This window comes from Biomphalaria glabrata, chromosome 13, assembly GCF_947242115.1.
Source record: "Biomphalaria glabrata chromosome 13, xgBioGlab47.1, whole genome shotgun sequence".
Lineage (NCBI taxonomy): Eukaryota > Metazoa > Mollusca > Gastropoda > Planorbidae > Biomphalaria > Biomphalaria glabrata.
This window is the reverse complement of record NC_074723.1, coordinates 17,601,715-17,629,458: the sequence shown is the minus strand read 5'-3', so window position 1 is coordinate 17,629,458 and position 27,744 is coordinate 17,601,715. Positions and strand designations below refer to the sequence as shown.

Here is a 27,744-nt window from a genome sequence, read left to right as displayed (position 1 = left end):
AGGTGGTTTCCAGATCAAGACCAGATTTTTTTTTTCTAAAATTGTTTTTTTGGGGACAGTATCTTCTCTCAATGAAGAATACAGCTTTGAAAATGTAAAAATAAATTACATAAACACAAAAAACTTAATCAAACAAAATGATAAAATTTTTATTGAAATAAGGAAATAAATAGAATATTTCACAAATTATTTAGACCAGTAATATAATTCATAGCACAAATTATTCAGACCAGTAATATAATTCATAGCACAAATTATTCAGACCAGTAAAATACAATTTCAGACCAAAAAAAAAAAATCTTTTTCCTATTATTTTGCAAAAAATATGGTAAAGTATAGAGTAAATTGTTTTCTTTGATGTCTCATATTTTTTTGTAACTGAGATAGTTTGTATGATATTTTATTTTGATAAAATATTATATTGAATATCATTCATTTCAAACATCATTGGCGCTGTAATATTTAACTACTCTACATAGTCCAAATCATATCTAGAAAAAGAAGAAATTGAAACATAATGCTACAATGGACCTCATTCACGAATCGTAAACAAACAACATTTAGCCACGTGGTGCTCTATATCTTCTATATAATTTACGATCTCATGTTTAATTCATGATGGTTGCACGTGACAGTTTTTTCCGTTGTTTTATCAATAAGATCACGAGACTAAATGTTGTTTGTTTACGATCGGTGAATGAGGTCCATTGGTATAGAAATACACTCATGTACTTTAAATATAAAATATAGAAATTATTTAGTTTTGTATTTACATTTAAGTTAATTTACTGAAATGATATATACCATATTGAAACTTTTCTGAAGTACAACATTATGATTTGTATGATAAAAAAAAATTAAATAAATCAATAACTGGCTTCACCTTACATTCACATCATGTTATCATGACATGCTTGTTATAAAGTTGAGGAAAAAAAGTTATTCTAAAACAAACATGATATGTATGTCAACATGTTCCTGAGACAGAAATCTCAAAATATCTTGGGGAAAAATGATAATGTCTGCAAGTTAGAAAGTGTAGCCTACTCTTTATAATCATGAAGTTCTTGAAAATGACAAAAGAATCAAGATGTAGCTAAACAAATAACATTAAATCATAGACAAAGCACCAATTTTTTGTTTGTTGTGTGTACTAAGTTCAGTCTATGACAGGTTACTAAAAAAAAATTGTTAAGGTATTCAGAATAAAAATGATAAGACTTTAGAAAGTATAGCTATAAGACTTTAGAAAGTATAGCTATAAGACTTTAGAAAGTATAGCCATAAGACTTTAGAAAGTATAGCCATAAGACTTTAGAAAGTATAGCTATAAGACTTTAGAAAGTATAGCTATAAGACTTTAGAAAGTATAGCTATAAGACTTGAGAAAGTATAGCTATAAGACTTTAGAAAGTATAGCTATTTAGGTGTTCACTAAGAAAGAGTTTTTATAGACTCACAGCCTAAGAACGAATATTTGTGAAAAAATTTAAGCCTTTTATTAATCATTTGTATATTAATTCTTATTCCCAAAATGGCCATTTTGATGTAGCTTTTTTTTTTAAAAATAAAATCTATAAACAGAAAGTATAAATATTAAATAGCACAAAATATACTCCTTCCTTTTTTTAAAGTATTTAATAACTGTTTGGTGAATAGCTCACAATTATATACATTTTATAAAAAGAATCTAAATGTTTCCTTTTTTCCCCACCAAAGTACAAAATAGCTGCATGAATGTGATTATATGCACAAAGTTATAAAAGCGAAATGAAATAGATTTTTTTTGGGTTGCTGCTGGAGGTAAGGAATACTAGAGTTCATGTTGTGGGGAAGAGTTATAGACTAACAAGACAAAGCTTTTTCACTTCAGCTTTAGGGAATGAAAAAAATGGGCTCATGTTTGAATCTTTAAAAATATTTTTGGGAATCTCTTGGAATTTTCAAAAAAAAAAGTATATTGTAATAAATCAATGGGCCTAACCAGTATATGAAGCTACTAATACATAAAAATATTGTTTCTAGTTATATCAGTCAATACATTTGAAAGTTCTGTAAAATTATATTTTTCATTTTTAAAAACAATACACTCATTACAAAAAAAATACTATTTTCCATTTCCTAATATTGAGATAGTTAAAATATATCCAATGACTCAAACAGAGCTAGTGTATAAATATCACAAATAATAGCAACTTTTTAATTTAAATGAGTCAGAGATGGCAATGTGTCAGGATGAGCCAAATAAATGGCAGCAATATATAAACTACCCATTATCAAATTTAGCCGAGCTACCTGATGTGGCACAGTGTCTAGATTCCCCCTTCGGAAATCCTTCTCTAGAGCAAAGACACTAAAGATAGATATGGCTGGCAGGAGCATCCAAGGGGAATAGTTCAAACCAACTATGATGTACACAATATAAGGAACAAACAACAGGAAGCAAAAGAGACAGTATGAGCCTGTTTTCCCAAGTATTATAGCCACAGTTAAGGCCCCAGCCAAGCGATCACTCTCCATGTCTCTTGTATTGTTGCTGTGTAGAATCGCTTCAGTATTCAGAGCCAGTGGAATGGCATAAATGAGTGGAGTGAGCGAAAGCTGGCCTGTCTGGCTTAGGTAGGAGAACACAACTGTGAGTGGACCAAACGTCAATACAATGAGAAGATCTCCCAGAGCAATGTACTTCAATCCAAGCCCACCAGTGTAAAAAAAACTGCTGGAGAGACCACAGAAATATATAAGGGCCAAGTGTTCCATTTTCGCAGGTGACATAATGTTCAGCAGCATGAAACCCACACAGCCAGCCACATAGAACATGGCCCCCAAGGTCACAACATCATTAGGAAGCAAAATGTTATCCACCAAAGTCCTGTCGTCACTCTTTTTGTTGTCGATACCTTTCACAAAGTCAAAGTATGTGTTGACTAGATTGCCAGCTGCATGCACGCACAATGCTGTAACAATGGCCGCAAAGAAGATACTAATGTTGAACACGCCTTGAGTTTTGTAAGCCAGACAACTGCCAAGAGCAACAGGAGTGATGGATGCTGTGAAAGACCATGGCCTCAAAGCTATAAGATACTTTGACAGTTTGCCTTTTTTAATTGGAATAAATCTAAAGTTTCTGAAATCTTTATGGTTGTTGCTAGTTGACATGGTATCTTCAAACATGGAATAAGAGTCTATATTATTAGTTATTTTCCTTTCAAAAGGTGGAGGTTTCTCAGAAGAGCTGACATTTGACTGAAATCCAGTTGGTATCCATTCTTCAGTTTGAGTAGCTGTTTCTATGAGAGGTAGCTGAATCTTGACCTTGAAAAGAAAAAAAAAGACTTTTTTTTGTTAGCAATACAGCCAATATAAAATTCTTTTCTATGGTAAAATAAAAGCTGTTATTTTTTAAAACTTTTATCATGCTGATGTGATATCTTGTAGGTAAGTAGAGCAAAATTTGAGAAAACTGAAACTCAAAAGATTCTCTCAATACACTAATGAAAAATTGATTGCCTGAAAATATCATTGCTGAAATGGAAAATGTATGCCTCAAAAAAACAAGTTAATCTTTGAATTTAAATTAGTTTTTAATGGTACTAGTGATTAAAATATCAAATCTATTTCTAATTTAGTCTTTTAAGATTTGAATTACTCTTTTGTTTTTTAAATCAATAGTTTGTATGTCAAATAAAAATCCTATTATTTTTATATCTAGAGATGCCTAAAAAAAATATTTGAATTTAAACATAGCACAGCTGTTTTCAAAGATTATTATCTATAAACTTTTTTTTTTCATTAATCCCCCAAGTCTCATTAGCTAAACGTTTTTTTATTTTGAATCACTAACTTCATAGTCTCAAGATGGTGTTCACTTAAAATTAGTTAGCCAGCAGAAAGTTTGGGTAACAAGAGTCATGACCCAATGATCTATTTTCCTTTTTTTACAAAGCTTATATCAACTCACTCTGTCTAGACGTCAGAGTGGAGTTGTTTACACATTATTTCACCCACTTTAAATAATTATTCATATTCCATGTCAATCTATTAAAAATGAGTTACATGATTGATTAAAAAGAAAGTATTTTTAAAGATATTTTACTTGCTTTACTTGATTTTATTAACAACCCTGTTGTGAAAAACTGAACATTTATTTTTCATTAAACTAAATAATTTAAGTATAGGTCTGCAGAGCCATGGTTCAAAGTCATGTCAAAAAAAGATGGCAATTTTAACCTTTATAATTTATTAAAAGTCTCTTTATTTAAAGTTTGAATATCAAACAATATCTAATTCCATATATTAAAAACATATTAATGTCATTATACAAATAATTATTACCTAAACCAATAATAAACTAAATCTAAATGATGGAGAAATTATCCCTTATTAACAAAGCTTATATCAACTCATGCTATCTGCCTGGTAATAAGTTTCTACATGTTTCTTCTTTCACACCCATTCTCGTATCAAGCTGAAACTTAGCACAATTATTCATTGGCATAGTCAAGATATGAATTAATAAAGAAAAAATGAACCAACTAGTGAATAAATTATTGGTAATTAATTATTTTGTTTGATACCAACAAGGTAAATTAAGCCTTCAGTACTAAACTTCAGTTATCTAAAGCTTGCAGAGAATTTTTATTTAAAATTTGAACAACAAAACTTTTGTTGACTTACATGAGGAACTCTTGGCTGTGTGCTATCATTGCAACACAATGTTCCTGTAACATCAGTCTTCTGGTCCAGTGTCGTTAGATTGGTAATATTCATTTTTGCCTTTAAATGGCAAGAATAGACCTAGGCCCATGAACTAACAAAATGTTTTTCTCTTCTCAAGTACATTGCTATTTAAGCAGTAGTAGCAACATAACACTGATTTCACTGAGCTCAGATAAGGTCCATGTCTGAATAGATATGTATATATATATGATTTAAACTAGTCTGAGTGTAAATAGTCTATTAACAATCTGCAAAATAAATATTGAGTCCTCAAGATTAATACAATAATTTTTGCTCAAGATTAATACAATAATTTTAGAACTAAAAATTCTATATAGATACTCTAATAGATAGATAATCTGGATCTTGAATGATTAACTTTTCAGCTAGAACAAGATCAGATCTAGTCTACATTTCTATAAATCTGTTAAATATAGAGAAAGCTCTTATAAATCAAACACCTTGTCAAAAACTCACTCATTAAACACATCATTTTGTTTTTTGCACCGGTAATTCACTTGTTTTTATGTTTGGTCAATGATAACAAATTTAACTAATAAGATCTAATTTAGTTTTTACTCTATAGATAGATACTGTCTATATATAGACTATAGTTATACTATAACTATAGTACTATCTATTGACTTGTCTATATATACATATAGTTATAGTATTACTTAATTACTAGATCTAGTCTAGTTAAAGGTTAGTAGACTAGTTTTATAAAAATAATTATTATATTTATATAGATCTAGATAGATTAAATAAAAATAATATTATAATATAGATCTAGATTCTAGATCTAGTGACCAATCTAGTCTCTAGAGACTCTATTTTCTACAGGACTAGAGTTAGAGTTGAGTGAGTAGAGTGTTTAGTTTAGAGTTTAGTTAGTGTTAGAGTTAGTTAGACTTTACTAATTTTACTTTTAGTTAGACTTAGATGACTTAGTGACAGTCACTGTCAGTCTAGTCCTAGTCAGTGACAGTACTACTAAATTCTATCTGATAGACTTATAATAATAATAATAAGGATAGTCTTCAAGTCCAAAGATTAGAGAGGAATGCAGTATTTCCTGTGGCTGCGCAGTCCCAGCTGTGACCTACATATTTTGCCACATGCAGGGCAAGCATAACCATTGTCCGCAGGCGGTCGATTTAGATTTTCTTTTCGCCGTCTGCGTTTGTCCTTGGCAGCAGATTTTCTTTTGGTCTCAAATGTGTATCCTGTGGCCTTCATAAGTGACCTCCAGCTGTCTCGTTCTGAGGCCGCATGCAACCAGGTGCTCTCTTCTATGTCAGCCAAGGAAAGTTGACGCCTAAGCTGGTCTTTGAAGCGTATATAATACTATACAGTAGTATAGTTACAGTAATAGGTACCACACCGTCACTATAAGTTAGTATAAGTAGTTAGTAGTATTAACTAGTGAACTAGATCTAGCTAGTGAAGTGTAATAGTAATAGTTACTACTTAAAGGGAAACTCCGATAGTTTTTCAAATTTTAGTTATTGACATATTTAAATTCTGCGTAAAAAGTTGTAATAGTAAACATTATATCATTTTTTATTTAAATGCTCGGAAAATTTTATATTTAATAAATTAGACAGAAAATTCTCCACGCCCCCCAAAAAACGGGGTTCTGCGAGATGTTTTTAGTTTTTAAAAACGTGACGTCACGAAGGTGCTGGCTAAATATAGATCTAGACCTATATAACCGATAAACTCTCTAGTCTAGATCTAGACCTATCGGATCGCATTTATTGTTACGCTTCACAGCTAGATCTAGTCTCCACGTTGATTTATAATCGGTCATTGTTTATAAACCTCTATTTCTACTTGAAGAAAATTAAATATTGTTCTTCAGCTTGTTGCAGTAGTTCCAATCACAAAGATAAAATCAGCAAGTATGCTGATACAGAAATTAGTGTCTCTTTTCATTTGTTTCCAAGAGATGAAGTTTTAAAGGGAAAATGGGGAAAATTTATTCGCCTGAAGAGCAAATATTTTACAAAGGCATTAGCTAATTCCTGTTTATGCTCAAACCATTTTGAGAGAAGCTGTTTCAGCAACTTCACTGCTGTGGAAATGGGATTTAAAAAAAAAATTGAAGTTAATACCAGGTGCAGTACCAACAATACATTGGATTTCCAGGCCAAAGAATTCAATTAATGATACTACTGAGACATTTTAAACAACTGAAGTTCATAAATATAAATGAAATCAGATTTGTGAGCTAGAAATTTACTACGAATACTAGATCTACTATTAAATTTCTTATTTAATAAGTAGATCTATCGTCTACGAAACTCAATTCCAACTTTTTAACTTTTGACCTTGGGGGTGTGTCTCGCCGGCTGAGCCAGCGTCAAGCTCTCTCATCACTTTTTCCATGTCAACCAATGTTAGGTCGAAACAGCACAAAAAAAACATAATTTTCTTACGGTCAAACATACAGTCATAATTTATACACCATTAGAAATTTCTTTTAAAGTATTTTAATGATGTAATAACGAAAAATTTTTTTTATCAAAGATAATTTCTTTTTCGCCTCCCTATCAATGAGTATCAATAGGATTTGAGTGCACCGTCGTGACGTCACACAGAAATTCAGTGAAAATCTGACTGTTTTGGATGCGCAGAAAAATTATGTCACAAAAACATCAATTACTAAGTTATTCTTGCAAATAAAAAAAAAAGAATAATATATTCATTATCTATAAATCAAAACACATATTATATCAAAAATTGTCAAAACCATCGGAGTTACCCTTTAACACTCGTGAGTGACTCGTGACAGTGAATCTGAGTGAGTAACTTTGAAAGTAAGTTAAGTAACACAGTAACAGACACAGTGACAGCCTACACTACAGTCACTTAAAGTGATAACATTAATCATTAACAGTGAGTGAGTGAGTAAACTCAGTAAGTCTGAGTAAGTAATCTATGTCAATCTATCTAAAATAAATCTAGATCTAGAATCTAGATTCTAGATCTAGATTTAGAATTAGATCTCATCTACTAGAGTAGATTATAGATCTAGAGATTGTAGATCTAGATCTAGTTTTAAAATCTAGTAAAATAATCAGATCTAGATCTCTAGATAAAATTCTAATTTTTAATAGAGCGTCTAAAAGATCTAGACCACTACGAGTAATTTCATCTTGTCACTTTTATTAGATTACATCAGACTTTCAAAGGTGAAAAATACCAAGTTCATGTTAGGAGATGCGTTTCGTTCGAATGGTGTAGAAAAACAAGATCCTTGTTTTTTAAAGTTTTGTAAAATACTAAATATGCGAAAGGTAAAAAGGAAATGTTATCACTGACACGTATAAAGGACTGATAAGTAAACTTGGTTAAAAAAGAATGAAAACAAGTAAAACATACTTTACAAAGAAAAAAAGAGCTTATCTACGGGGAAGAGCTCCACATTTACAACTATATATTTCAATAATGTAGGACTTATTTCTCTAATACGTAAGGGGACTTTTTTTTACCTTTACCTATCCCTTGTCTGTTGGACTGTTGGGGCACCAAGCAAGACTCGTCGACCGACTTTTTCTATTCCACCCTGTCTTTTGCCTTGTTTAGAACCTCTTTCAATTGCAATTGCAAATATTAAGTCCATTCTTATATGTTGTCCTCCCATCGCTTTCTCTGTCTGCCTCTTCTTCTTTTTCCTGGTACTGTCTGATCGCTACAGTACCCCTGTCTCTAATCTCTGGTTTTGTGATGCGGTCTTTGAACGTGATACCAAGGATCCTTCTCAATTCCATTGCTAGGATCCTCCTCTCTAGCTCTGCAGTCAGCTTCCAAGACTCAAAAGCATATAAAAATGTGGCCATGGCCAGGGAGAGCATCATTCTGAATTTGGTGCCGAGTGCTTAGCCTTTGTCTTTCCATATTATTTTACGTTTTGAAAGGGCTGCTGTGGACTGTGCTATTCGGGCCAGTGGCGTAGCATCCATGGCGCGAAGGGGTTCAATGAAACCGGGCCCACGACCATTAGGGGCCCACAGCCCTTGGAGTAGCAACAATGGCGCATAGGGCGTTCATTGCTCTTAGGCCCATGGATCATGACCAATAAGGGCCCACATGAGCCCCCAAGAGCCCTTGTGGGTAACACCAAAGTAAAAAAAAAGGCACTCTTGTAGGCCAACTTTTGTAAAAGCCGACTAGCATCATTTCTCCTTTTTTTTTCGTGACTGCCCATGACGGAATACCAACCAGAGAATCATTTCTAGATTTTCATATTTGTGAGAACCTGAAGTCTACAGAACAAATACTCCAATTGATAAAAAAAAAATGACCATTCAACTTTAAATAAATTGCGAGGCCATGCTATGATGGTGCTTCCCATAAGAGTGGACAGTACAATAACCCTGAGGCATCGCTTCAGCAAATGCATCATCTTGTGCATTTTGTTCACTGCGCTAACCACAACTTAAATTTGTCTTTAATGATTCTGTCAAGTGTTCAAGAAGTTTTTTTTTTGACTTAGTACAAAACTATGGGCGCTTCTGAATCCAATAGGGCAATAGAGAAATCCTAGTTTATATGACACTCACAAATTGCTTTTTGCTAGCGGTCATCAAGGAATGATGTCTTTCAATGAGATTCGGATGTCGTACCTTGATGTACTAAAAATGTTATTATATTTTTCTTTGTGTTACCAAAAGGAAAATGAACGCATATAATCTTAATGGAAATTAGAAACATTCGAAGTTATTGTTCTGCTTTTTGTCAAGTGCAAAATTGTAAATTGTCTAAAAAAATATTGTAATATGAACAGCAAGAACAATAAAACAGTGTGTCAACTGGAGAAGATCTATACTGGCTTTGAGAGGGTAAGAAATGAGGATGAATTAGCTCTAACTTAAGCTGTTCATCCAGTTTTTCGCTCCACGCGATAGCGGAAAGTTAAAAGACAAATTGATGAGCATACCCACTGACTAGTGTGAAGAGAAAATTCAAGATGCAGAGGTGACTTTCAAAATCAATGTAACAGAACTATCGCTGTCGTTGTTAATCGATTACAGATTTCTTTTAAAAAATCTGTCAACTTGTTTCAGTCGTTAATCCCTAGTCACTTTGCTTGTAACGGTTGTTCAGCAGATCGGTCATTCTTGAAGTTTGCGATTTTTAGAAAATATTTTAAAAGTTCTATAAGACAGATCAGGTAGGCTTCACATTCTGTTCTTTCCATTGAACTAGAAAGAACACAAGTTTCTGACTGCAATTCGAAGGCTAGAGAAATGAAATTCTAGTAAATAAATGTTGAACCTATTTACTGTTAACAAATGGACATAGTACTAGATAAAAGTTTTATCATAGCTGTGTATTTCGAATGTAAATTTGTATAATGGGAAAAAGAACTACTAAAACATTTCTTTGTTGGGTTTTAAGGCACTATTAGTTCTACGGAATAATAGCTGAATCAAACGAAAAGACATTGTTTTATTGGAATGTCTTTTGGTAAATGTATCGATACATACAGGCTTATAGATTTTTGTCACACACTGGGTAAGGGGCCCACCAACATATTCTTGAACCCGGGCCCACAAGCATCTTGTTACGCCACTGATTCGGGCCAATAGTTCGGGTTTCGTTCTCTCATCTGAGACAATAGCTCCGAGGTATTTGAAGCCTCTAACACTAGTCAGCTTTTCGCCTCCAATACTGATGTCTTTTTTTAAAGCCCTGTTGACAATTGGTCATAAATTTTTTTTTCTGCATTTATTTGCATACCATATGCTGCGGAAGTCTTGTCAATGCGCATCACCAGGTCAGCTAGTTCTTCTTCTATCCCTGCTAGGCCATCAATGTCATCTGCGAAGCGCAAGTTAGTAACTCTTCTTCCTCCAATGCTTACAGTACCTTCATAGCCTTCGAAAGCATCTTCCATTATCCTTTGAAGGAAGATATTGAAGAGTGTTGGTGAAAGTAGGCAGCCTTGTCGTACTCCAACTGTGGTTTGAACCAGTCCCCAATATTATTGTTGAAGTACACCGCACTGGTGGCATCCTTGTAGAGATTCTGGATAACTTTAATTATGTTTTTATTAATGTTGTACTTTTCCATTGTCGCCCTGAGTGGCCCGTGCCATAATCGATGGAAAGCTTTCTTGAAATCAATAAAGACATGGAAAAGATTCTCTTGGTGTTGGAGATATTTTTCACATAGTATTCTGAGGTTTAGGATTTTTTTCTGTTTTGCTGCGACCATGTCTAAAACCCGCTTGTTCTTCTGATATGATTTTGTCTGCTATCGGTTTTAGTCGGTTTAATATGATTTTTAACAGTACTTTGCTGGGATGGCTTATGAGGCTGATGGTGCGATAGTTTTGACAGAGTTGTAAATTGCCTTTCTTTGGAAGGGTTGTGATAAGTTATTGAATCCAGGGTCTGGGCCTTTCTACTGATTGCCAGATTTTGTTGCAAATCGTATAGAGTGCGTTTATCATGGTTTCTCCTTCCGCCTGTAGAAGTTCACCAGGAATGTTGTCAACTCCGGCCGATTTTCCCTTTTTCAGGGCATTTACTGCTGATGCTATTTCCGAGCGAAGAATCGGATAGTCGTCTATGTTGGATACTGCCGGGACATTTAGTATCTCTGCATCTCTTGAGAAATCAAAGTTATACAACTCTAAACAGTATTCCGTCCATCTTCTTATCAAATCTTTTTCCTCAGTTTAACATTTATTGTTTTTATCTTGTATTGTGTTAGTTCTTCCATACTTTGAGGTAGTGAGGTCCATCACTAGTTGGTACGCTTTTTTACTTTCATTCCTGTTAAGTCCCTTTTCAATTTCTTGACACTTATTCTCTATCCACTTTTTCTTCGCTTCTTTAATTCCCTTTCTAATCCGTTTGTTGACGCTTTTGTATTCGTGGACATATTTTGGGTCGTACAACTTTTTCCCTTTAAGCTCCCGTCGCTTGTCACAGAGTTGGAGTATATCCTCTGTTACCCAGGTTTTTTTGGGCGGACGGAGCTTCCCTAGTATTTCCAGGGCTGTGTATGTGACTGCTGTGTTTATCATATTGACTTGTGTGTAGATATCCTGGTCATTGGAGTCCAAGGGCTGCAAAGCGTCCTCCTACTTGTGCCTCGAATATAGCAGCTACTTGGGGGTCTTTCAGCTTATCCAGGTCAAATTTTATCCTGGTAGGTCCTTTGTTTTGTTACCTTTTTTAGATGTAATTTGAAGGTCATCATAACAAGGTCATGGTCGCTTCCAATGTCAGCTCCAGGAAAACTTCTTGTTTTGGCCGTATGGATGCTTGCCTTAAAACGATGTTGCACCATGATATAGTCGATCTGGTTGTGGTGTTCTCCGTTAGGACTGTGCCATGTGGTTATAGGCAATTTTTTGTGGCATCCTAGTGTGTTAGCCAGTAAGAGATTGTTGTATTTCGCAAATTCTAATAGTCGTTGACCTCGTTCATTGGTTGAGAGGTTACTGTATCTTCCACATGTGCCTTTCCAGGTTTGGTAGGAGGCGCTTCCTACTTTGGCATTACAGTCTCCTTGTACAACAAGGATGTCCTTTTTTGGGAACTTAACCCTATATATTTAACCGTATCTGTTAATACTGAAGAATCAATTTTCCTTGTTGGATTCAAATAAAATATTTAATTTCCAGTATCTAATTGATTAATTGGTTTACTTTTTTTTTATTCATTCATGTCTTGTCTATGCCAAGTGCATAGTTTCAGCTTGATCCGAGGATGGGTGAGAGAGAAACAATGTGTACAGACCTTTTTATCAGACACAGGGATACCCGGTACTCAAAGTTAATCGCAATAATCTGTTTTATATACTTTAATGGATTTTTTACCCCACGTTTACAATGTTTAAGAAATAAGATACATTTTAAAAAACATTGAAGAGAAACCGATGTTGGGAAATGTTGGAACGATATAATAGAAATATAACTATACAAATTATTTTAATGAAAATAAAGAGAATGAGAATATTGAAGAGATATATATGAAATAAAAAGACAATAAACAATGCCAAGAACTCTAAAGGCTTATTGCAAGATCCCTCACTGTTAATCATTGCTATAGGTAGCCTGAATTGTGACCTACGACTTCTGTGTACATTTCATTATGTGACAATAATAGCGAGCATATATAGGCCTATATATTGAGGTTAGCTTTTATGAAATGTGACTGTTGTATTTATGTAGCAAATATGATAATAATGACACTGGCCAATGGTATACATGTAGAAAAAGTTAAATGCTATAAGCGTAGGAGCTTAAATTTTTAATTTGCTTAGCTTAGTATTTTCGTATTACGTAAACGTAGATTCTGTTCACGAAAACCCCTATGGAATTTACAAAGTGTAGGCTACCTATATTTTGTTGTTGTATCGTAGGCTACCTCTTCTACTAAAAGGAGGGCTACCTGGTCGTGTGGTATAATGGACTGTCGTTTGGTGGTCTCGATGGTCATGGGTTCGAACCATGCCTAATGCCATCCCCCGTCGTCCTTCAAGAGGTTTGGGCTAGGCTGTAATTATCTTCAAATCTGAGGGCACATCAGAAACAGGTACAACAGTTTGCACGTAAAACAATGAGCTTTCTTTACATCGATTATAACTATTTTTTTGTTTCTTTTCTTTTCTTTTTTCCCCGCCACTTTCACCTTTAAGCCTACCTGTCTCTCTTCTTACGCTCTCTCCCTTCCCCCTTCTCTCTCCTATCTTTCCAGTGTGCATGTTGACAAAGCAGACAAAAACAACAACAACACATAAGCCTAAGTAAGTTTCTTTTTTTTTTATTTAAAGTGGCGCTGTAAAGCGAGGTCAATAGTGCAAAGGGCACTATAGATCAAAGAATTAGAAAAATGGGATAAGACATAATAATTAAGTACAATCGTTAACTATAAGATTAAGTAGACGATATGAATAAACAGACATGTACAACTTACATTTTGGTTTCTACAGCAGCGCTCACTCTCTCAAGACACGGAGGACGTCTCACACAACTAATCCTGCCAGTCTCAACGACACGCAGTTCTACAGCCTCTTATAAAGCTCCTCCATCTCCCCCCACCACACCATATCACTTCTCCCACGAGTATTTCTCGGTTTCTGGTTTCATCTAAATTGATTCTTTTTAACTGCGTGGTGTATTCTGATTGTGGTGTATTCTGGGTTGACATAAACGGTTGTTGTTTAGGCAAACTGCTCATCCTTGTGGACTTTTTGAGGTCTCTTTACATTTGGTTGGAATGGGAAGGTTGCGGGGTAGGGAAAAGATGGCTTGGATTTCTGTCAATGTTTCATTTATCATGTCTTGAAATCTGTGGATATTATGGAGTCTGCAATTATTTCTACGTCTTCTATAGCGTCATATATATTTGAATAACCGTTAGTATAATATTCTGAAATAAATGTTAGGCCAGCGTGTAGTTTTTTACAATATATATATATATATATATATATATATATATATATATATATATATATATATATATATATATATATATATATATATATATATATATATATATATATATATATATATATATATATATATATATAAACTACACGCTGTCCTGACATTTATTTCAGATTATCATACTAAATGTTATTCACAGTAATTGGCTCTTCGTTGACAATTTGATTTATCTACAGTAGCCTACTATAGGCCTAGATGTGTAAAAAAAAATTAGGTCTATTAATTATACACAAGCTGTGTAGGCTTGTTTAGAAAAACAAAACCTAACAAAATACTCAGAAAGACACAAGGATAGAGGCCCATTTCCTATTACATACGCTAGAGCAAATTCATACAAGTGCTCCTTCTCCCTTAGTGCCAATAGAAAATGAAATGGGTTGCCTGAATCAGCCAGGAAAACCAACAATTTGGCAGAGTTTAAGTTATTGATTAACATTAAGATTGACACATAAAATGCGTAGGACGTAATTATCTTCTTTGTTTTTTGAAGTAACATCTGTAATATATAAGATACGATTATATATATTTATCCGCAATAGTAAGTCTACGATTTTTTTTATTCGCAATGATCCAGGCGCCTGAAATTATTCAATAGAAACTTTTTAATAAGAAAACATTTTTTAAACGATTGTGCAGTTTTAGAAAAATATTTTTATTTGTTTAAAAAAACACATTGTTTCTAGAAATAAAAATCATTAATAATTAGAACAAGAAAAGTAAAATGAGTAGGCTGCACACCAACTCACAGGGACACTGTTGGTCAAGTCGTAAGCACATAATAAGTTACACATAAACTTATGACTAAATATTGGGATAGTTGTGAATTAATAGGTGTAGTCTAGTTGTTGTTTTTATATTACTGTATGCTACATTCCTTTCACAAATAATTCAACACTACATAATAAATATTAATGTAGCAAATAGTACATTAAATATCAGTACAAGCTAGATTATTACAGGAGACAAAACAGATTATTGACAGCTAACAATTTGAACAACGAAATATATATATATATATATTACTATATGGGATCAGGTTTGCTTAAGATAAAATAGTGCACTGCGTATATATTTCTCCGAAGACAAACTACATTCAATTTTATTAAATATATGTGGCAGATCCGTCACGAGCTAGAGTATAGTGTGACCATCACGACATATAATTTAGCTGTATAGTGTGACAATCAATGGTAAGTATAAAAAAGTGTTTATGTATGCCTTTATGAAATGTGGCAGTTGTATGTATCTAACGAATATGATAAGACTGACAATGGCTAGTAGTATGAGGAGAAAAGCCATATTTTACATAATTTGTTTCAGCTTGATGATATATGGACCAAAACAGACATTAATTTATGTTTATCTAATAAATATGACAATTGTGACAAGGGCCAACGGTATGACAATCACTGGCACAACCATCATGATTAATGCTGATAGGACCACCCTGACCCAGGCATCGAGGCCTCCTAACTCAGCTGTGCATCGCTCGGGGCAGTAGGCCAGCCTGGATACATTGGACGATGGCGTGCAGTAATCACATTCCTGGTAGCTGTGGACATCGTGGTCAACGTAACCGCATGTCTTGCAGGGTTGACAGCTTTTTGTTGAGATGTCCAGGTACTGATTTCTGCCACAGGTCAGGATGCCCTCAAGAGATTCTAAAATAGTGGAGAAAAAAAAAAAGAAACAAGAGAGTTGACAAACATACGTTCCTAAATCTAACTATCTCTCTCTCTCTCTCTCTCTCTCTCTCTCTTCTCCCCCTCACTGTCTCTCATGCCGATCATTCAGGCAGGATCTAAGTATTTCTTGAAATGAAATGTATTAGTCTTAAAATAATACATCGAAACATTACAAGCTGTGACTTGTGAACATGAAGGCTTCATTAAAATGAGTTATATAGTGCTTTTATTATTAGGCCAATTATTATCATTAGTAGTAGTATTCAAAATGTACTAATCTTCATTCTCTGGGACTTTCAGGGTCAAGCATCATATTGCGATCTGTGGCACAGATGATTTAAAGGTCATTTGTTTATGTGGCCCAAGGTTAACGAGGGTGTCATGTGGCCAGCTCCTTTAAAAAGAAACAAATTCATTGTAGTTTCTTTAACAATGTCCATTGAGGATTTTTCTGGTAATGTGGCAGGTCTGCAGCAGGGCATTGAAGGTGTCTCTGAGGTCAGTAGACATTATCCCCTCGGTTGATATAACAACAGGGTATATTGTAATTTATTCTTCTTTTTTTCCCATTTCAGTTTTCCTTGTATTATGGGATAGTGGTACGGCGATGTCAATGATGTTTGTGGATTTTTCTTTCTTGTTAATATATAGTAGGTCTAAATCATGGCCATTAAAATCCACAGTCTTGTCAATGAAAACACGTCTATCCCAGTATAATAGGTAATCTGTTGACTTGAGAACCTCTTGTGGCAAGTATTTACAGTAAGGAGGTGTATCTTTCTTAATCAGATTAAGTGTCAAGGCCAGGAGTTGGTGGATTAATTTCGGTTATGGTGACCTAGGTAGGCAGATTCTGATAAAGCTAAACATCCTGCCATTTTGTGTTCAATCAACACACCCGGGTTTTCGTAATTTCGATATTTGTCAGCAACATGTCAATAGGCTTTTCATAATATTTAGTACTAATAACTCGGAACTGTGACAACATTTTCTGTTTCAGGATAGAGATGCTCTTAGGGATACTATTATTGTTAGTAGTATTTGATAACTGTGATATTTTTCCGATTGCTTTTGGGATTTGAATTTCTCCTCAGATTTCAAACTGCGCTTTACGTTCTTGGCATAACTTCTTTTTCGAATTTCGAATAATTATCAAACAAATTAAGAATAACTGAATCATTTGGTAACAGTTGAGAAATCTATCAGTTGTAACAGAGTCATTCGGAAGTAGTTGACAGCAATCAAAGGGAACGCTTACATAACAGAGTAACAGTAATAACATATCACAAAATATTACACACAACTTTTACTAAGGTAATTCTACCAAAATATAAAAGTAGGCCTAATCGTTATGTCCGATAAACCTCTACCGACACACCTTATCATAATAATCTGACTTTATCAGTTAGACGTTCATACAAATGTCACTTTTCCTTATATCTCCCCTTTTTAAACACAAACACACATACATACAAAAAGATTTAAAAAAAACAACAAGGTTACAAAGACAGTTTGTGTGGAAACACAAACTCAAAATCAGCCCTCGAAGTGGTCCTCCCAGGCAGGTAAAAAGGCAGGTTTCAATATTTTCAGAAAGAACATCAGAATGAAATTCTATCAAAGACAAATGACAGAGAAGAATGGAGAAAGAAGGTTGACAGATCTTGTGTGGTGCCCAACGGTCCAGCAGACCAAAGGATAGGTGAAAGTGAATGTGAAGTTAGATGTGAACCTGGCCTAACTGATGTGTTATAATGAGTATCTAATTGATCTAATTGTATTGTAAATCCTCAAGAAAAAAAAATTCCGTAAAAAAAAAATAAAATAGATATGTGTACAGTACCACCACTGCAGTCACGCGATAATATGACAAACTACTTATTAATTGTTGATTTATATTATGTGCAACTTTAATGCATATTAAATAGATTTTTTTTCTCTTAAATAAAAGTAACAAGGTTACAAAAGACAGTTTGTGTGGAAACACAAACCTAATATCGGACCCCGAAGTGGTCCACCCAGGCAGGCTTCAATATTTTCAGAAAGAACATCCGAATGAAATTATATCAAAGACAAATGAGAGATAAGAATGGAGAAAGAAGGTTAACAGATCTTGTGTAGTGCCCCAACGGTCCCGCAGATCAAAGGATAGGTGAAAGTGAATGTAAAGTTAGATGTGAACCTGGCCTAACTAGTTCCCCTTTCAGACCTTGTGGTCTATAGGGCAAATGATGTAAAGTTCATCTGTTTTTGTGGCCTACGGTTAACGAGGGTGTCATGTAGCCAGCACAACGACCAACCGCCTTTACTTTTCCCCAATTAATGTCAGGTACCCATTATTAGAGCTGAGTGGACTCAGAGGCGCCCAAAGATTCCAAAGTTGAAAATCCCAGTCTCCACCAGGATTCGAACCCGGGACCCCGGTTCGGAAGCAAAACGCTTTACCGCTCAGCCACCGCGCCTCCCCTGGCCTAACTGATGTCTTATAATTGATCTAATTGTTTTGAGAAGGCTCAATCTCTTATTCAAATCCTTAAAAAAACAAAAACAAAAAAAAAAAAATTCCGCAATAAAAAAAGTTCAGGAAAATGAAGTTTACAAGATTACTATTCGTGTTAAATTAGGTCTAACTAATGCATACTAATTAGCTTTTTCTCTTTAAAAACTGCTTGCATAACTGATTTTAAAAATTAGATTTTTCGCTTTCAGAAAAAAAAAAGTAGCTGTTGCATCAGAACTTTGAATGGTCTAAAATATTGTGATGTCGGATTTTCAATATCATTTCTAGTTTACGAGATCTAAACGGGACGGACGGACAGACTGACAGACATTTCGCACAAAACTAATAGCGTCTTTTCCCCTTTCGGGGTAAATGTAGTAGTTAGTAGGACAGAACTTACATAACGTAGCAATACAAATGTAAAAGGAAATATTTTTAACAAAAATCTAAAACCATTTGCAGAAATGTGTTAAAAATATGCTAAATGGTAGCCTTCCCTAATAAAAAAGCCTCCGTGTTTGTTACTATAAATAGTGAATAGTTGTAAAAGTGGTGTATTTTTATGAAAAAACTGCTTGCATAAGTGAATTAAAAAATTAGATTTTTCGCTTTTAGAATAGAAAAAAGTAGCCGTTGCATCAGAACTTTGAATGGACTAAAATATTATGATGTCGGATTTTCACTATCTTTTCTAGTTTACAAGATCTAAACGGGAAGGACGGACGGACAAACATTTCACACAAAACTAATAGCTTCTTTTTCCCTTTCGGGGTCCGATAAAAGTGACAGATCTCTTAAGAGACTTTCTTTAGATAACAAATTCTTCTGTTACTATTCAGCATGTTAAAGAGGTCAAAGTCTTGTGTCCAAAATATCTATTTGAAATACACACAGCACTATACATTCTTAAGTAATATAAGAAAAACAACTCTTCTATATTCACATCGCGATTTAGTGGGGGTTAGCTGAAGTAGAACGTCGCTCGGCTATCCAAAAGTATCGGGTTCAGCTAATTACATTATAAAAAGGGCATACAAAATCACACACACAACATTACCATATTTAAAGGAACTTTTTGAACAGAAATGTCTAAGAAAAATCGGAAAAATCGTGGAAGTCAACAGCCACCCGCTCCATCATAACTACGTCAAGTCGTCGCGAAGTGGGCGACTACTGTCAATCAAGACAAGAACAGAGCGGTACAAAAACTCGTTGGTACCTTCCTCGGTCAGACAATATCAACGCCACTTGTTGATCAGTTAACCTGAAAAGGAGCAAGATGCCTGTGTGGTCTCTCAATGAACTCTTGTGTCTGTTCTATTTATGTGTATGTTTCTGTTGTGTTGTCTTTATATGAGAAAAGAGTCTTTGTAATCACAGCTAATTTCCATAAAGAACAATAAAGCAGTCTTAGTCTTAGTTCTATTTAATTGTCTTCAAATTGAAATTTGAAAGTAAGAAATGGTTTAAGAGGCATTAAAAGCACGAGAGGAAGGAGATTGGGCTTGTGGTAGCCATGCCATGCTCTCGCACACTGTTGGCTGGACGTTGAGGTACCAAAACAGGAACGTAAATGACATAGTAAATATTTATTTGATTTGTTTTACTTTCAATTCCACCATTGAACTTAATCTAGTAGTTAGCAGATACAAAAGTATGAGCGAGTGCCACAACCTTAGTTCTACTTTGTAACTGATTCCGTTGCCTGTATGTTTGAATTTGAGCTTTTCACAAATAGACTACATTCCAAACGTACAAAAATCATCCATTTAGTCTTAATAATTGGTAGCACTGGTTTAGAGAAAAAAAAAAACAAGAACATTTGTTGAGTCGTTGGCCTTAGTGCTAAACTTGGTGGACATGAGGAAGAAATGTTTAAATATAATTAATGCTCCATCAATGTCACGAGCTCAATGGCTGACCATGTTCAATAACTACAAAAAACACAACATGTAAGGTAGTTAGGCTATGTCATATAAATACAAGTCAGATCTTCACAGACATTCCTAGGGGTTCTCTTAAGTTAAAAACAACAACAACAACAACAATAAGAGAAATTGACATTAATAAAAACAGCTCACGACTAAAAGATAATGCTATATTATGCATATAAAACTATTTAAGTGTTAATAGCCAGTACAACTTGAAATAGAGGTATATATTACAAACAACGTAACTAGGGTAATTCTACCAAAATATAACAGTAGGCCTAATCGGCATGAGCGATAAACCTCTACCCTCTCTCTCTCTCTCTCTCTTTATATATATATATATATATATATATATATATATATATATATATATATATATATATATATATATATATATATATATATATATATATATATATATATATATATATATATATTAATAGTTCTATTTGAAACAAAGACTCGTTTGTGCATCACACAATAACAGACGCAATGAAACAATATATGCATGCATATATTAACCTTTGACCTAGACATTGCTAGCTAATTGAAACTAGTGAATACTGTTATTATTATCATTACCATTGAACTAGTCATGTCCACTTTCTTTAAGTTCGTTATATGTTTCATGTTATTTCCTTTCAACTTACCAGTAGAACTATCTAATCCAGTTACACAGCACCAGATTGTTAGCGTTACTAATGCTGAAAGGCACAACTTTCTTGCAGCGTCCATATTGGAAGTCTACAATTTTGACATAGAACCAGCCCTACACACATACACAAATTGGACCAAAGAATAGATAGCCTAATACTTTTTGTAACTAACAAAGATACAAAATGAGGAGTGCAGTCGAAGCTGATACAATAAATCTAGACTCAAGACAAGATGTAACCAGTCACACTTTTGTTATTATTATTTTTACATTTATATTTCTGTTAGGTCTATCCACCGGATACCCCCGTTGATTACAATTAAGATCATATAAATAGGGGCCTATATGATTCTGCATTCCAAAAAAAAAAAAAAAATGAAAATTATCATAAATTTGAAAATAAAAAAAAAAACAGTAACGTTTTTTGTTTCATACACCGGATACACCACAAACGTATAGTTTTACCGCCTTTTATGAACATTGCTGGGAATTATTTTGTGATTTTTTTAATGGCTTGTCTTTTAAATCTATTTATAGTTTCAAAAACTTGAATGAAATAGGCTGATCACGGAACTAGATCTATGCCAAGACTATATATGAAGTCATTCTGTCTGGTAAAATGTTTGTACACGTTATTTCTTCGACACCCAATCTTGGATCAAGCTAAAATTTTCACTTGACAAATCTACAATCAATAAAAAAAAGTCAATTAGTTAATTAACTATTGGTAATTATTTATTTTATTTGGTAGCGAAAAAAGGAAAAGAAATTGTACTTGACTGATGAGGTGGTATAAGTTGAATTAGTCCACTTTAAACTTTGTAGATAGAAATAGTTCGCCGCTTTAAAGTTTAAAACTAACAATAGATAACTATGAAACCTTTTGTTTCCCATGCACAGTGGTTAGTGTGTTGGCATGAGGAGGCTTGATCCCTCGAGCTCAAATTCAGGTCGTTGAACGGTTTTTATTGATCTAATAAATGCACTTCAAAAACGATCAAGGTAACAATCACTCATATACCCCTTCCCCCCCCCCTCTTTTTTTGTCCCAACTGGTCCAGATAAGTGATAGGATCATAGCGTAATGAGAAAACCAAAAGCATGAAATTACGCTAAACAAAAACAATCGGTAAAAATATTCCTAATCGCATAGAATTATTATTGCTAGTCTATATCTATTATAAATTAAATGACATGACTGATTGATATAACTATACTTAATATAACCCCTTTTTAAAAAAAAATATTTTCTTGTTTTTTTTCTCAACTTTTTCTTGTGTAATTTGAAATAATATCCACGACGCTTCTAGATCAGGAAATTTCCGTTATAAAGTTTTAAAGATTTTTAGTGCATTTTATAATTGTATTTTCTTAATTTTCAATGTAGAAAATCTAGAATAGATCTAGATCCTAGTAAGTAATTTAAGTTTATTAAAAAGTGCACCTTCTAGATTAGATCTAGGTCTAGATATCTTGTGCTACAGCATCAAAGATGTTGGCTACATCTTGTCCCAAGAGCATAAGTTGAACTGCACTATTTATTAATATTATTCCTCATTCAGGTAGGCTACTAATCAAATATAGATCTAGAATGGTCCTGAATGGATTTAGTTGCTACTGCCTAGGACTAGGAGAGACGTAGACGGCAAAAAAGAGAACCTGCATCCACCAACGTCAGGCAAGGGTTATGTCTGCGCTGGATGTGGCAAAATATGTAATAACAGCCATAATACATCAAACACTAAACCATAACTTTAAATAAAAACACAAAACCTAATGAAATACTCAGAAAGACACAAAGATAGAGGCACATTTTTTAATCCATGCGCTAGAACAAATTCATGCAAGTGCTCCTTCTTCCCTAGTGCCATTAGCCTTCATTAGAGAATGTAATGGGTTGCACGAATCAGCCAGGAAAACCATCAACTTTGTAGAGTTTAAGTTTTTGATTAACATGCATGACTAGATTGATACATGAAATGCGTAGAACGTAATTATCGTCTTTTTTTAAGTAAAGTATGTAATAATACATTAAGACAAGGACTTCATGGCAACATAAAATACTCCACTCTTCCTTAATGTTTGGACTCGAAGACAGGGCTTATTATTAATTTTATTATTACGATAGAAATAAGCTAATACTCATTCTATGACACTGCCAGGGTCGAGTTTTCTTTAGGAGGAAGCCAGTTATATTGAAATGCCCCAATAGTGTCCACTGAGGATCTATCTGCTGATATGTCAAATCTGCAGTGGTACCATCCTCTGACAGGTGACAATAATCTACTTAGGAATGTTTTATGCATCAACTATTTCTACGACGTTAGTTGTCATAACCTGTATCTACTAAGGGTCTAGTTTAGTAAAGGAAGATCTAGTTAGAGCTAATTCTACTAAACTCTAAAAGTATAGCCTCAGAAGAAGATCTATTTTCAAATTGTTCTGAAAAACTAAAAAATATCGGTTTTAGTTTATCTTCTAGCATTTACGAAGGAATAAATTTACGCGTAGATCTATAAATAATCTATTAGATAATTAATACAGTTGCGTGGGACACTACAAACACAGCTGGGAAACACGCTGGACCAGATTTAGACTTGATAAAGTTTTATGGAGAGTGTGTGTGTTTTCTAGGTGAGGAATATAAAATGTAAGGCGATTAGTTGGCGGCTGTACGGTTCAGAATGATGAGTACAGGAGATGATTAGTTGTAATTTAGATGTAAAGAGAAAAAGGGACTATCTAAAGATATGAGAGTGTAAGGATGTGAGCTAGATTTGTTTAAATATAAGTTTATTTCATTTCATCTCAAATTGAATTTGTCTCTTGTGTATTCAAAGTTCTATTTAGTTTTGTTCACAAAAGAAGTGTATTCAAGTTGTTTGAAGTTTTAGAATTACAAAATACGCATCCCGGTACATCGGTTTAATTGTTTACTAGCATCCAGGTGCTTTAAGCCAACGACAGACACCAGCATGATGTCCTTAGCTTTGAGATACGGAGCCCATGGTAATCAACATAAGGCAATGCATTTTTCTTGAAAATAACATAAAGGTTGGTTTGCACCCAGGCAAGTGGGGGCCCAAGCTGTATGGTATGTGTGTATGTGTGTTTGTGTGAAATGTGTTAGTATGTAGATCTAAAAATGTGAATGAAATGTATGTATGTGTATTTGTGTATGTGGTTAACGAGCTCTTGCTTCTCGTCTTTTCATTGAAATGTTAAAACTGGTTTGTAATTACTTGAAGTGTTCCGGGCTTTAAATGACCAAACTTATGTCACATGTTATTCCATCTGTCTGGCAAATATCTTCCACACTCGGATCATGTTCAAACTGTCCACAAATATTCATTGTCAATAACAACACTCGAAGCTTAATTAAAAAAAAAAAAACAATTGTGATGATTTGTGGATAATACTGATAGATACAACTACGCTTAATACAAGTTTTTTTATTATAGTATCTTTATTTGTATTTTGCTTGTTTTAATATGTAACTTGTTTTGAAACTTTCTTACCGTTTTTCTTTCCATTCCGATTCTCACTGTGGTCCATAATTATCATAATGTGCAATTGTTTTTTTTTTATTTTGAAATTTGAGGAAAACCATCATTTGACCTACGTCTGCACGGGTCGATAGAAGTTCACGTTTCACCGCCTGCTCTTGTCGTCGGTGGTAGCTTCCCTTTGGGCCTCAAAGTTATGCCCTGAGGATTTTTGTCAGTTCTCCAGCTCTTTAGGAAGACATTTTCTGCCAGACCTCAAGGGTCATTGTCTTGTAGCAAACGCGTCAAGGTTCCATAGAAATGTAAACAGGGGAATATTGTTTTGTCGTAAACGTTGTGCTCTAGAAGCTCCGAGTTTCTAAACGCAATAATAAATTAATGAAATGGAAATCATTCGTTTCCGAGAGTAAATTCTTGAGTTTTCAATTTTAAAACCTATATATAGATGTAAAAAATATAGTTTCCCTTTTCAGACCTTGCATTCTATGGGTCAGATAATGTTAAGGTCATTTGTTTCTTTGGTCAATGGTTAACGAGCAAGGTGTCATGTGGCCAGCACAACGAACTACCACCTTAACTTCCCCCAACTAAAGTCAGATACCCATTAGAGTTGCGTGTACTCAATAGTGAAAAAAAAATTATCCTAAAATTCAAAATCCTACTATTCACCGAGATTTGTGCAAACACCCCATGTTAGGAAGCCAAGCGCTTAACAACTCAGCCACCGCCCTCCTCCATATATAGATAAGACGTGCTTATTTTCAGGTTCGAAATCTGTTCAGTTTATTCGTTTGAAGCTCCAAATTTTGAGCCAACTTTATTAATTGAAATTAAAACTAAATTTTTGTTCACAGTTTGTGTTCAAACTTTTTATGATTTTGACTTCAAGGATTTTTTTTCCTTAAAGAGAAATCGTTTATTTCTTAACTTAGACAAGAATCCCAGGCAAACATTGAACGTTGGGCCATCAGAGTTAAACATATTAGAGGTGGGTTTATCAGATTTAAACACAACGAACGTTGGGCCATCAAAGTTAAACACATTGGACTATATTTAATTTCAATTTCGCTCCTAATTAAATGCCACACATCATTAATTATGCCGGATTTTTTTTTAAATTTAGGCGCCAAGACATTTTAAAATAAAAGAAGTGCAACTATAATCAACTGAGAATCAACACAAAGCTTGAAGAGTCTATGAGCAGATCAATAAGGTCTGAACATTTTCAATATTGAAATACACCAATCATCTACTTGGGCTAGGACTATAGATTTTAGTGCTGTTCATCCCTTCATTGTTCAAAGCAAATAAAATATCATAGAGCTCAATCTGATTCACTTTGACGTCTTTGTTTCCAAGAATGTGCTTGAGGTGGTTGTCCCAATTTGCAAGTGAACACAGACTGCTGTAGTGTCAGGCTGGGCGGAAGTTATAGAACCACCACTTGGACCCTTGGGCATCATGCCCGAAATTGTTGAAGGTAAACCTTGAGTTTGAGTGTGTGTGTGTTTCTTTCTTATTTTTTTAAAGGTGTTTAAAAAAAAAGGAATTAGTATGACTGATAAAGGCAAACAAAGACATTAGCATTTCAAAATTAGTCAAACGAATAACATTCAACCGAGACATTAAAAGTTATATGACGGAAATAGATTTTGTGATACTCCTCATTATTGAAAATGCACAACAGCTATATGAAATTAAAATGTATCCTGACACAAACATTTGTTATTTAGTCATTTTGTCACCGCGTTTTATTTTAGGAAATGAAACAATCATATTTAAATTGTAGGGGATATGTTTCGAAAAAGAGCCCGCGACTTTTTGGAGCGAGAAGTCCTCATGATAATTAAAAAAACACAAAACGTTTTATTATACACATTTTTAAAAAATAATTTTATAGTATGCATTCTACCCCCCACACCCACCGAAAAAAAGTGTTAATAATTTTGACTATTAGATGAACACATGTTGCTAACTAAGGATAGCTGCCTGATCATGTTGTTTGTGCTCCGTACAATTGTCTCAATAATCAAAGTTTTAAACAATGCTCTCCGTCTAAATAGAATAATCTTCTATGCTAAAGGAGCTTTCGGAACCTGTACAATATACAAACTAAGAACTAAGCCTTTGTTCTCTGGAGGTCTACTTACTTTCTCTTATCGTCTTCTGTGCATGTCTTCATCAAGGGCTTCTCTTTGGATCTCAAACGTATGTCCCGCGACGATCGTGAGACATTGCCAGTTGCCTGTGACGCCATTGACCGTTTGCTGCATTTCTCTACGCCAGCGAGGGCTAACCGACGCCTGAGTTAATCTTTATTTAGCTTCGGGTGGCACCAATGTTACGCCGTCTTCCTTTAATCTGGTTTGGATTTTGTGTGTTGTCTGGTTGATACTATTTCACTTATTCTAAACGCGAGTCCGAACACATCCAAGGGACATAACAATTAAATATACTCAATAAAACTTGTGATGACAACGGATGTTTATTTACGGATGGAGATAATCGACTTGTCTATCTATCCGTCGTTTCAATAAGCAGTTTATTCACTATCCATCTTCTACAAGCCCTAGCCATATCCTTCTCCTCTCATGTACCCGTATTCTGCCACGTCATTCGTCTGTCTGACTACGTCACTGCATTTACCGTCGCTAAAAACAATGCACAATATATATATATACAAAAGTAACATAATCTCTAAACTAAACTAGGCCACTACCATAAATGTAATGTGTGATTAACTTTAATGATGTCTAAACAATAGTAATGCTTTACCATGTCTTCAACCTTTTTCTTTTTTCTGTTCCTCTTCCCACTCTTCTTTCTCCAGCGCCATTCTTGTTTTCCGAACGGTTCTACCTAGCGTGCCTCATGTGCCTTGGAACAGCCGTCGTCTACGCAGTCCGCATCAACCTGTCAGTGGCTATTCTGTGCATGGTGCGCAAGGCGCCTGCAGTCACAATCACAAACGACAACGACACCGATTGGGAGCATCCCAAGAGCGACACATACTGTGACAGGATTCTTGCCTACAAAGACGCCACTGAAAAACAATTTGTAAGAGAACTATTCTAGACCTGGGAGAGTGGGGCGCTGTGGCTGAGTGGTTAAGAGCTTGCCTTCCGAACCTGGTGTCTTGGGTTCGAATCTTGGAATATTGCATGTTTTTGTTATTCCGGCTTCGTATCGTTATCTGTACTTGGACACCTACCGCTGATATTAGTTGGAAACAATCAAATCAATAAAATCACAGAGCTTAATCAGAAGTAAAAAAGA

At 34.4% G+C, this 27,744-nt stretch overlaps 3 protein-coding genes across 8 annotated transcripts in view; 1 reads left to right on the top strand and 2 right to left on the bottom strand.

Annotated features, from left to right (window-relative positions):
* Nucleotides 1–924: 924 nt before the first annotated feature.
* LOC106050722 (ubiA prenyltransferase domain-containing protein 1 homolog) lies at nucleotides 925–14,127 on the bottom strand. Of its 3 annotated transcripts, XM_013205752.2 has the most exons (3): nucleotides 13,659–14,125; nucleotides 4,678–4,904; nucleotides 925–3,315 (listed from the first exon to the last, which is right to left on the bottom strand). In XM_013205752.2, the coding sequence occupies exons 2-3, from the start codon at nucleotides 4,768–4,770 to the stop codon at nucleotides 2,200–2,202; spliced, it is 1,209 nt and encodes a 402-aa protein (XP_013061206.1). In that variant the 5' UTR covers nucleotides 4,771–4,904; nucleotides 13,659–14,125; the 3' UTR covers nucleotides 925–2,199. The 3 variants fall into 3 exon arrangements, with proteins under 3 accessions (XP_013061206.1, XP_013061208.1, XP_055864192.1); XM_013205754.2 differs by lacking the exon at nucleotides 4,678–4,904 and having other exon boundaries at nucleotides 13,659–14,127; XM_056008217.1 differs by lacking the exons at nucleotides 4,678–4,904; nucleotides 13,659–14,125 and adding an exon at nucleotides 7,928–7,948.
* A 692-nt stretch (nucleotides 14,128–14,819) lies between these two features.
* On the bottom strand, nucleotides 14,820–21,115 carry LOC106050723 (uncharacterized). Its single transcript, XM_013205755.2, has 2 exons — nucleotides 20,958–21,115; nucleotides 14,820–15,852 (listed from the first exon to the last, which is right to left on the bottom strand). The coding sequence occupies exons 1-2, from the start codon at nucleotides 21,040–21,042 to the stop codon at nucleotides 15,551–15,553; spliced, it is 387 nt and encodes a 128-aa protein (XP_013061209.1). The 5' UTR covers nucleotides 21,043–21,115; the 3' UTR covers nucleotides 14,820–15,550.
* A 1,143-nt stretch (nucleotides 21,116–22,258) lies between these two features.
* LOC106050714 (sialin-like) overlaps nucleotides 22,259–27,744 on the top strand; it is a 30,647-nt gene continuing 25,161 nt past the window's right edge. Inside the window, exons 1-4 of one of the 4 annotated variants that reach the window (XM_056008394.1) lie at nucleotides 22,259–22,375; nucleotides 25,592–25,681; nucleotides 25,828–25,948; nucleotides 27,299–27,525. In XM_056008394.1, coding sequence (XP_055864369.1) covers nucleotides 25,930–25,948; nucleotides 27,299–27,525 — 246 coding nt within the window. In that variant the 5' untranslated portion in view covers nucleotides 22,259–22,375; nucleotides 25,592–25,681; nucleotides 25,828–25,929. Of the gene's footprint in view, nucleotides 22,525–25,358; nucleotides 25,457–25,591; nucleotides 25,949–27,298; nucleotides 27,526–27,744 lie in introns of those variants that run through there. The other 3 variants (XM_056008392.1, XM_056008390.1, XM_056008391.1) reach the window with 3 other exon arrangements.

Bases quoted from the DNA above. Each gene is read 5' to 3' on its own strand.
- LOC106050722 (XM_013205752.2), bottom strand. From the start codon at position 4,770: ATGAATATTACCAATCTAACGACACTGGACCAGAAGACTGATGTTACA. The intron at 3,316-4,677 runs GTAAGTCAACAA...TTTCTTTTCAAG, and splicing joins CACAGCCAAGAGTTCCTCAT to GTCAAGATTCAGCTACCTCT.
- LOC106050723 (XM_013205755.2), bottom strand. From the start codon at position 21,042: ATGGACGCTGCAAGAAAGTTGTGCCTTTCAGCATTAGTAACGCTAACA. The intron at 15,853-20,957 runs GTAAGTTGAAAG...CCACTATTTTAG, and splicing joins TGGATTAGATAGTTCTACTG to AATCTCTTGAGGGCATCCTG.